The 9,805-nt window shown below is 51.9% G+C and overlaps 1 protein-coding gene across 2 annotated transcripts; it reads right to left on the reverse strand.

The window, feature by feature from the left end:
• Positions 1-1,282: 1,282 nt before the first annotated feature.
• DPCD (deleted in primary ciliary dyskinesia homolog (mouse)) lies at positions 1,283-8,976 on the reverse strand (the record flags this gene model as incomplete). Of its 2 annotated transcripts, none has more annotated exons than XM_082002227.1 (6): positions 1,283-1,417; positions 2,576-2,678; positions 6,767-6,900; positions 7,720-7,844; positions 8,651-8,731; positions 8,913-8,976. In XM_082002227.1, 6 exons carry the CDS (start codon positions 8,974-8,976, stop codon positions 1,313-1,315), a joined length of 612 nt encoding a protein of 203 aa, XP_081858353.1. In that variant the 3' UTR covers positions 1,283-1,312. The 2 variants fall into 2 exon arrangements, with proteins under 2 accessions (XP_081858353.1, XP_081858352.1); XM_082002226.1 differs by having other exon boundaries at positions 8,651-8,749.
• Positions 8,977-9,805: the final 829 nt, after the last annotated feature.

Raw genomic sequence — 9,805 nt, forward strand, 5'->3', positions numbered from 1 at the left:
ATCACTGGTGCAGGCGATGACTTCTGTGACGGCCCTTCCTGCAACACTGCTGCTGCTGCCAGCCCCTTTCTGCAGCCCATGTTGGTGGGCCTGGCACTCTTGTAGATGCTTTTAGGTTCTTCTTGGCTGAAGCCTGAAGCAGAGCTGCAGCCCCATGGTGGCACCCCACTGGTGGATAGAAGAATGCACTGTCACATCTCAGATGACGTTGGGGAATGGGGCTGGCTCTGATGAGCTCTGCCAGTTGATGGTGCCTCTGTTGTCTTGGGAGGGCTATGCAGGTGGGTCCTGGAGCCACCCAGCAGTGAGGCTCTAACTGGGGATGCCACTCAGACTCTAAGGAGTTTTTGTGGTTTGAAAGCAGCCCTCACCAGGGGAGCTGCTCACTTAAAAGTAGGGTTTGTTTGGGTAGGAGCTGTTCAAATATGAACTGAGATGGCAGGACATGCAGAGAGCTAAGCAGTGAGATGGCTGGTGCAGGCTGGAGGCAGTAGCTGGTTGGAGGCCAAGTGGCTAAAGCAGCACTGCTGGGGTTGTCCCTGTGCATGGGGACATGGGGTGCTGTCTGTGCAGTGAGGCTTGTGATGGGCCGTGTTTGGGCCCTTGTGGAAGGGGTGTGCTGCTGCTATTCCTGAGCTGGCCGGCGGCCCCTGTCACCACTTTCCCCTCCATGCCATGCAAATGAAGGCAGCTGCATTTCAGTTCCTGTGTTCCGCACATCAAGTTGCGGGTGGCTGGCGGTAAGGAAGCAGTTGGGCATCCTCCTCTTCACCCTGCTTCATAGGCTGTGCCCATTCAGGTCTAAGCACTGGTGCTGTTTGCAGAGATACCAGGATCGCCAGAGCATCCTTCTGACTGCACAGAAGAGCTTGCACAACAGCACAGGAGGGAGCAGCTTCCAGGCACATCCCAGGCAGGTAAGGGGCGTGAGGAGGGGGTTCTTGTTACTGCCTTCCAAATGTTACTGCCTCCAGTGATGGTGGCAGACAAGAAATTTCCAAGGAGAACTACCCAGCATTCCTGTGGCTTCTGCTCATGAAGGATGGAGAGAGGGCTGCTGGCTGCGGGTGCAGTGCACTTCCTTTGCGCCCTGCAGCTTCCCACAACTCACAGGAGGGTCGTAAATGTCTGCGTAAATCAGCAGACCGGGCAGTAAAGAGATCGACTGCCCTGCTGTTTCCCTGGGCCTGCAAAGATTCCTCCAAATGGCTCTATTAACAACAGGACTAATTTTTATTAGAAAAGGCAAAATAAATACCATGAAGCTGTGCCAGAGGGTTGCTCCCCATCTCAGCCTCTTGGCAGCCACTGCCTACTGGGTCTTACAGTCGCCATCCCCATTGTTAGCTGCCTTTATCTTCTTGAGCTCCTTCTGCAGCTGCTCTTCTGCAGCCAGGATCTCCTTTGGCTTCTGGTACTGTAAAACAGAGAGAAATGCCCTTAGCACTCCGGTTCAGCCTCTGCTCCAAGCAGACCAACTGGGGCTGGGTGCTACCAGCACAGCTGGGGCCCTCCTGCTGAGGGAGGCCTTTCTGTTACCAGCTGCCTCCGAAGCCTGTTTGGAGAGGTGGTGCCATCATGCTAGCGACATTTGCCAAGATCTGGAGTGTCTTCTACAGCGCAAGTAAAACTTTCCAGTTGGATGTGGAGTCCTGGCCGCCACCAAATTCCCCTGGAATATTCTGGCAAGCTGTGTCACACAGATCCCTGGTGTGCTCACACATGTTTTTTATATATATATATATATGTGTGTGTGTGTATATATATGTATAATTCGCATTTTTTTAAAAGGCAGGCAAAAGTAAGAGTCGCAGTTCCTCTGTCCTCCCCTCAGAACACCCTCGCCCAGCTGCAGTTTAGTAGTGGATGCAGGTGCTTTTTGACGAGGGTTTGGCCTGTAGCAAACAGAAGCTCAGAACGACTCACAGCGCTCCTCTTGGCCTATTTCCTCTGCACATGCACCCCCAGCTCTGCTGCAAGGTTTCCCTCAGAGGGGATGCCCTCTGGGTAGCTGACTTCTACATTTAAGATGACAAGCACCTGCTGCTCAAAAGCATCTGTCTGCCTCTGCTCCTTGCAACAAGTGCCTGTTTTGCTAGTCTCTCACTTCTGCCGTGTGTGTGGAAGTGTGTCCTCTCAATGTGTCCTCTCCAACACAAACAGGTAGGTGATTTTTTTTTTTTTTAAGACTGTGAGACCTCTAAGTGCAGTACATCCTTGGACTTCACGCTTATGCTCTGAGGCAAAAGAAACTTGCTGTCACTGATAGTGGAGGCTTGCTCAGGCCTAAAGGAGGGGATACATGGAAAACAGGACATGACAGACACCCTTCCACCTGCAAGTCACCTTGAGCAGCAAGCAGGGCCCCTCTTGCAGCCTGGCCTGTCCTGGCTAGTGTCAGCATGTCCATTGTAATCTGAAACTCCCAACTGACTGTGTGACAGAGAAAGGGGCTCATCAGTGACCGTCAGCAGATCTCCCTGCTCTGCCTCGTTTCCCCACAAGTAAGAATTTTAACTTCTTTGTGGACATAAAGAGAAGGGCAAAGTGCTGTTCTGTGTGGTTAAAACCTCACCGTGATGATCAGGGTGTTGTTGGCATGGGTGAAGCTCAGGGCAGCTGCATCTAAAGGGAGCTGGTATCGGTCCAGGTCAGGAATAGGGAACTTTTTATAGTACCTACAAATAAGAGAGGAGACAGACATGAGAAAGGTGGGGTTCCAATTCCCATGCTAGCAGTGCTGACCTACACAATACTGTGCTGCAAGGTGTATTCTTGCATCTCTGTTGTGCCTGCCTTTGTTTCATGCAAGCAGGGTACTGAGGTCTGCAGTGAGTAGGGAAACTCCTAGGAGGGTAGATGGGGAAAATAGACCTCAGCACTGGCAAGAGAACCCTGTGCCATGCTGTGTGCCAGCTGGTGTCCCCCGGCTGGCAGGAGCACTAGAAACTAAACCTCCAAACTAGAAATCAGAGCTGGCAAAGTCCTGAAGGGTTTTGGTGTGTGAGAGCAGGCTTGATCCCTTCAGCTTGCCCTTGAGCAGTGCCAGACATGGTTAGGGACAGAGTACTCAGTCCTGCTGAGAAGTGACCCTTCGTCCCTGCTTGCTGCCTCTCATTCCCTCTAAGTACCAGCTCCCATTAGCTCTTGTCAAAACAGCTGTCAAAGCCCTTCTGCCCTGTGACTTGTGTTCCTGAGTGATGCACCGTTTTGTGTTGCAATCCTTCTTAAACCCATCTTTTTGGTCTGTTGCTTCTGCTGTGCTTCCTAAATCACCTCCCGCTTTGGCATCACGGTGGTGCTCAGGCATACCCCTGGGCACAGAGCTCTAGGTGTAGCTGCCCACAGTCACCTGAGCCTCTGCTCTGCAGCATCTCCATGCAACCCCCATGGTGGCTGTGGTGCTCCTCTGCACTCCCAGCTCCCCTAGTTGCACTTTCCTTGGTCTCTACCCCAGTGTCCCAATCACCTCTCACATCCAAGCAGAGGACAGAGTTTTTTTGCCAGCATCCTATCCAGTCGGTGTCTCTGCACTGACCCAACCTTGGGCTTTGCTCAGTATGAAGGAAAGGTGATATGTTTCAGATAGAACTGGAGCGGTTCTTAGCTGCCTAGACAGCTTATACTTTGGGACCAAAACCTTGTAGACCTGTGTCTGTGTTTGCCTGACACCTTTCTTCCTTGGCATGGCTTGCCCTGCATCTGCTGCTTCTCTCTGGGGCTGCACCAAATATACCTGTTGGTGGTCTTACGCCTGTGTAGAGGCATAGTTGGGTTCTTAGTCTCTTTCAGCACTCTTGTGGGCAATCCTCTCCAAGGAATTGGCCTGTAGCTGGTACTGAGGTACCCAGAGCAGAGCAGGAACAGGGAGTGGCTGCCATCATGCCATGGAGGGGTTGTTCTCCATCCAGCTGGCTGTGCATGAGGCTTGGCCTCTGTAGCTACCTTTGCCCAAATTGCAGTTTATTTTCCAAGTCATGGTGAAAACAGCTACAAAGGGCAAATGGCTCTCCTGGTGCAGTGGGAGGAATGTACGCAGCTTGTTACCGCAGGGCTCAAACCGTTCTGTGTTGTCACTGCTGTCGGTATTTGGAAAAGGTGGCAGACATGGATAATAAGGGAGATGTCAAAGGTTAAACAGCAGAGATTAGATGAACACAAAGACATGTTAAGGAAGTGTTAACTTCTTACCGATTAGACAGAAGAAAAAAAGCAGTACGTAGAAAAAACCCACTGTTTCAAAGGGCCTTGGGAGTCATCAATGAAACAGCAGCATTCTGCTGCCCCAGGACTAAGAAGAAGGGGAGAAGAATGGCTTTGGCTGGCCTCAAACTAAAATCTGTGACAAGATCAAAGGAAACCAGATCTGCCTGGCTACCCCCTCCTCCTCCTAACGTTACCACTGCCTCTCGCTACAATAATTGAATCAGGTTTGGTGTTTGGGGAGGTGGCTTTCTGGGTTTGTTTTTAGAGTTTAGTTTAATGGATTTATTTTACAGCAAGAGGTTTTAAGCAAATCCCACTTGAGCAGCCCTGGCCGTGGCTAAAGGGAACGGGAGTGACTGGTGGAAGTGAAGAGCTCCTGTCTGGGCTGTGGAGGTAGCTGATGGGTGGTTATCCCTGTTAAGGCAGGCAGATTCTCTGCCCTCGCCTCTCACCCCATGGCCAAGGGCAGTATTGCACTCTGAGCCAGGGTCCTGGCCTGAGATCCACGGTGCATATGTGAAGTCACCTCTGTTATTTTCCTACTGGAAACCCACTTTTTGTCAGCCTGTAGGGAAAACTGCTACTGGTATGCTGAGAATTTAGAGCTGAGCTACTCAGTAGTGACTTGGCAACCCATCCTGTTGCTTGTGCCTCTGGCTGGCGGTCAGCGCTGCTCTCTTGCTCAGAAGCCGTGTGGCTGACATCCAAGGGCTGGAAAGGCTCCAAGGCTTCCTTTCTCTCCCGTAGCGATGTGCGTTCTCTCCGTGGACTCCATGCCTTTGTTGCTATCTTGGAATTAGTTGCTGAGAGGTGCCTTGCCCTGGCCGAGACTAAGGAGAAATGATGTAAGATACCTTGGAGCCTGTACTAAGTGTTCTGGTGCTGGAGTCTGTCCCTGCTGACAGCAAAGTTGCTCTTGTCCCCAGCAAGGCAACTTTCAGCTTGAATTCCCAAAGTCCTTAGCTTTCATATGCAGGCCTTGAGCTGCTTTCAGATCCTTCAGCTATCTCTGGCACTAGCCTATGAATGTGTATGTGCTTGCATGGGGGGACTCTACTGTTTTCTTGAGAGAGGTACAAAAAAGCTTGAAGTCAGTTAGGGCATCAGTGAAGCCTCAGTGGTACGTTATAACCTTACAGCACCTACACAGACAGGGAAGTTCCCACATACACACTACTATTAGTAGGATTGGGAGTAGATATGCCTCTCTGTGATAGTAGGGGGTTGGATGCCCGCTCACATATTGCCTTCCTGTCCTGGCACCATGGGTACCCACGTGTGGCTGACAGGAACCTCATTCATCTTTACTACCTATGTCTCCCTACTAAAAGGCCACTCTTCTGTGAATCCCTCCATGTGCATTCAGGCCAGCATCTTTCTGTATTAGAGCTGCAATTAATTTGCTGCTTTCATGGGACAGGCTCCCCCTTTCTCCTGTCTAGCCTCGTCCTGCTTTCGAGCATCCAGGTATGCTCATGTGCAGAGCTCAAACATGCCATGGTCTCCGGCGTGGTAAAGCCTTGCCCGAAGACTTGCGGGTCCCGCTATCCGAAAGGCGTTCAGTGGCCAAACTGGAGCAGTTCTTTGCCAACAGCACCACCTACAGCCAGCTGCAAAGGGCGGCTTACAGAGAGCAGGGGACACATGGGGAAACACCGGGAGTGATTTTACCCATGAATCTGATCCTTCTCTGTTTTGCAGCAATGTTGGGGAGCGAAGGCAAGCAGAGGGTGGCCTGTCCAGCTTTCCATACTGGTGTATTATCACAGTTTGTAAATAGCTTTCACTCTTCTTCCAATATCCTTCTAATACTTGCTCTTTGCTCTCTCTTCCCAACACTACTGCTCATCCTGGCTTATCTCACTGAGGCTGTAAATGCTTTGGGGCACAGTGTGTTTCTTGTTCCAAGAGAAAGACCATGTAATGACACAGTAAAAATGACGCTTAACAGCATGCTCTTTTTTTCCTCTTTTCCCTTTCCATCTCAAATTTCTTTTGGCAGAATATTGTGATGCTTCCTTTCTAGATTCAGTTTGGCTTTTTTTTTTTTCTGTTGCTACCTCCAGATCATGTCATTGGCATTGTGACTACAGGACAGGTTTACACAGGGAGATCGGTCTGTCTGGGTGCCCATGACTCTGCCGTACCTGCTGAATCCTGCAGCTTCGTGTATTCTGAGATACAATGACTAGATGAAATTATTGTGTCAGAGGGAAAAGATGGGATGCTCTAGTTTCAAAAGGTCTGCAAGGCCCTTAATTTATTTTTCTAGGGGAGTGACATCTGACAGGAAAAGAACAGGGCAAAAACCATGCTATTGGAAAGGTAAGATAAGTTTGCAAAGGCCAGCGCAGAGCTTAAGGGTTTCTACTGTAAACATGTCTTGGGCAGTTGGCAGTGAAAATTGGATAGCAGGAGGCACATAGCTGTGGCTCCTCAGCCCTTGCATGCTAGAGACAGAAGGCAAGAGAGGACAACCCCCTTGTGCAATCACTAGCCTGCCCTCTGTGCCAGCTCACCCCAAGGGACTGTCAGCACCAGCAGTGCTGTGCTTACTGACTTCTTGTTGGTGGTCCGGATGACACAGCAGCGCTGCTCCTTCTCCACGGAGATGCTGTAGACCTCCTGAGGGTAGGGCAAGTTACGGACCCGCCACTGGAAGCTGGTCAGGGTGTCCTTCCTCATGAAGACAGGCTACAGGAAACAAGTACCCTTAGCAAGGCCCCTCCAGCTGTCTCCGTGTCTTCCTGTACTACCTCGAGAGGCTCCATGTGGGAGTAGCTCTTCTTTTACACTGGAGCATTAGGGAGTAACTCAAACTGCCTGAGCATCACTTTCCTAGAACTAGTGCTGCTCTGCCTTTACCCAGGGCACTGCCTGCCCTGCTTGTAGGAGGCTGAAAGTATTCAGCAAGGGAATTTTGCCGTGCAGGGTTACAGGGAAACTGGGCCTCTTCCTCACAGGCAACTGAATACCGAGCTCTTCCTACCCTAGGGATCTGCTGGATTCAGTCCTGGCTCTGCCTCAATTTGCTGTCCAGGGCTGTGCTTGTGTTTCAAGTCTGTAGAAAAGATGGTGAGCGACTAAAACCTCTGACCCCTAAGCGAGTGGGATGTGAAGATGAAACAGGCCATGCTATGCTAGGCAGCAGTCTGCTCTGTACTGCCTGTGTTGACCTTTCATTGTAGTCACCTCTGCTTTCCATCCACTGACTTGTCCTGGCACTGGCCTTCCTTTCAGCCTACTTTTTTGGAAGCCAAAATAGTAGTTGGCCAATGCAGCAGTACAGTTTCTCTACTTAAGGAAACTACACACCTGTTGAAGACCCCAAAGGAATATAAGTTATGCCTTCTTTCTACCCAGCCCTGCACCTTTGGGATGATTTGTAGCAGAGTGCTGGGCACATTAAGGGTGTCTCTTGGGGATGTGACTGATCTGCGGTCTACTAACTACTGCTGTAAGCACAAGACTAGGTAGTTTTAGGTGCAGTGATGCCTGCAGACCTTTACTTACATTGGAGCTGCTTTCCTTTATGAGCTCAGGTTCCAGTGCTCCCAGGAACGGCGAGGTTGGCTCTCCCACTTCAACCTGCCACTTGCCGGAGCCCCCAAGGGTGTTCTTCTCTCGCCATTTTCTACCTGTGGAAGGAAGAAGAAAGGTTTTCATTATTCTGTTCTGCAAGAACTCTTCCAGCAAATGACTGCTAAAGTTGCCTGGCACACTGCCCAGGGAAGTGGTGGAGTCACCATCATTGGAGGTATTCAAAAAAAGTGTAGATGTGGCACTTCGGGACATGGTTTAGTGGGCATGGTGGTGTTGGGTTGATGGTTAGACTAGATTATCTTAGAGGTCTTTTCCAACCTTAATGATTTTATGATTCTATGATATGAAGATATCTTAATTCCAGTCATTTCTGCTTTGGTGTCAGTGGATCTGTTAGCTGGCCTATTCCCAAAGTCAGAAATTCTGTACTGAGTGCCTCTCTTTTGCTAGTTGGTGCGGAAGCCATGGTGGGGTTGCAACAGGTGCCATGCTGCAGCTGAGGTGGTTTTGGACAAGCGCCATAACCTCCACCTTGCTTGTTTGCGGTCTCAGAAGCCACCAAAAAGTGTATTTCTCCCCAGCATGTGTTACGGATGTGGTGCCTGGCTATGCAAGATGGCAATCCTATTTAGTCTCTCCAAATCTGTTGTGACAGAGAAGCTGTTTAGGAGATATGCTGGGCTAAAGCTATGCCACGGAAGTCAGACAGCCCTGGGCCCAAACTGAACCATACTTATGTCCCTGCAAGATTCAGCTACAGGCATATTTAGGGGCGATTTTTTTTCCTGACCAGGTGCTCTCTCTCAACACCCCAGTCCTGAGAGCGCAGACCCGCTGCCATGCGCACCGCAGTTGTGCCCTGACCCACGTCTGCTGGGGGCCAGTGGAGAGCATCACTTACTCACTAACTGTCCGCTCTTCATGTCGTACTCCTCGGCCATCTCCTTCCCATCCTCGAACAGGTAGTGGATCTTCCGCTTCCCTAGAGGCAAGGCAGGTGGTGAGGGTAAATAGGAATACACCTGTCCCTGGGTGTACGGCCCTGTCCCGGGTGCAGGGCCCTCCCCGGGCGCGCTCCATCCCCCCGCCCGCTCTCTGCAGGGTCACCCCGGAACACGTCGCGGGAGAAGGAGGGGGCTATCCCGCCTCGCCGCCGCGGTTACCGTCCTGCACCAGCGCCGTCTTGCTGGCAGCCCGCAGGCGCTCCAGCCAGCTCGGCACCGCCATGGCGGCCGGGACCCGTCGCCACGGCAACGCGCACACTTCCGGCCGCCGCCCGGAAGTACTTTCCGCCGCCCAGGCCCTGGCCCGTAGGTGAGAGCGGCCCCGCGGCCGGGCCCTGCGGGGACCCGTCTCCCCCCCGCCCCGCTCCCCGGCTGCGGGCAAGCCCCCGCACCCCGTCTGGTTTGGGGGGGCCCTTCTCCTCGGGGCTGGGGTCGCGGGGGCCTTCGGACCCCTCCCCGCTGATACCGGGGGGACTCGGCCCTCTCGCCGCCCCTCCTCATGCCGGGGCGCGGTGGGGGCTCCCGTCTTCCTCCCCTGGTCCTCGGCCCCCCGGTTTCGGGGCCCAGCCATGAGAGTTTTGGGGAATTGTTTCCTGCTCCCGAGGTTTTGGGTGCTGCTAGTCCTAGGGCTGGCCGGGTTGGTGGCGTTGAAGCCTTCATGGCCTGAGGGTGCTGACAAGGCAAGCTTGGGGGCTGGCCTGCGTGTTTTGTCTCAAATGAGTTAAAATACTACCTGGAAAAACACTCTTCCAAGCCCTGAAAAGAATTAAATCACCTAGAGGCGGGGTGTGTGTGTGTGTTAGTGTGGGTTTTTTCCTTTGTCTAATAGAAAGTTTTCAGAGAGCTTTCTTAGTCAAAATGCCTTGAAAACAGAAATGTTTCTGTGAAGCTAAGTTTTAGAAATATAGCAGGGTTTCTTCTCCCCTGAAGCCGAACTCTTCCTCGCAGAAGCAGAGACTTGCATCCAGCTCTGGGCTGGTCTTCTAGAGGATTGTGTTTAGCACTTGGATGACAAGGTGACTGTAGGGAGAAGACATGGCCAGGTGGGACCA

The sequence above is a fragment of the Phaethon aethereus genome (assembly GCF_964289735.1).
Source record: "Phaethon aethereus genome assembly, chromosome: 7".
Lineage (NCBI taxonomy): Eukaryota > Metazoa > Chordata > Aves > Phaethontiformes > Phaethontidae > Phaethon > Phaethon aethereus.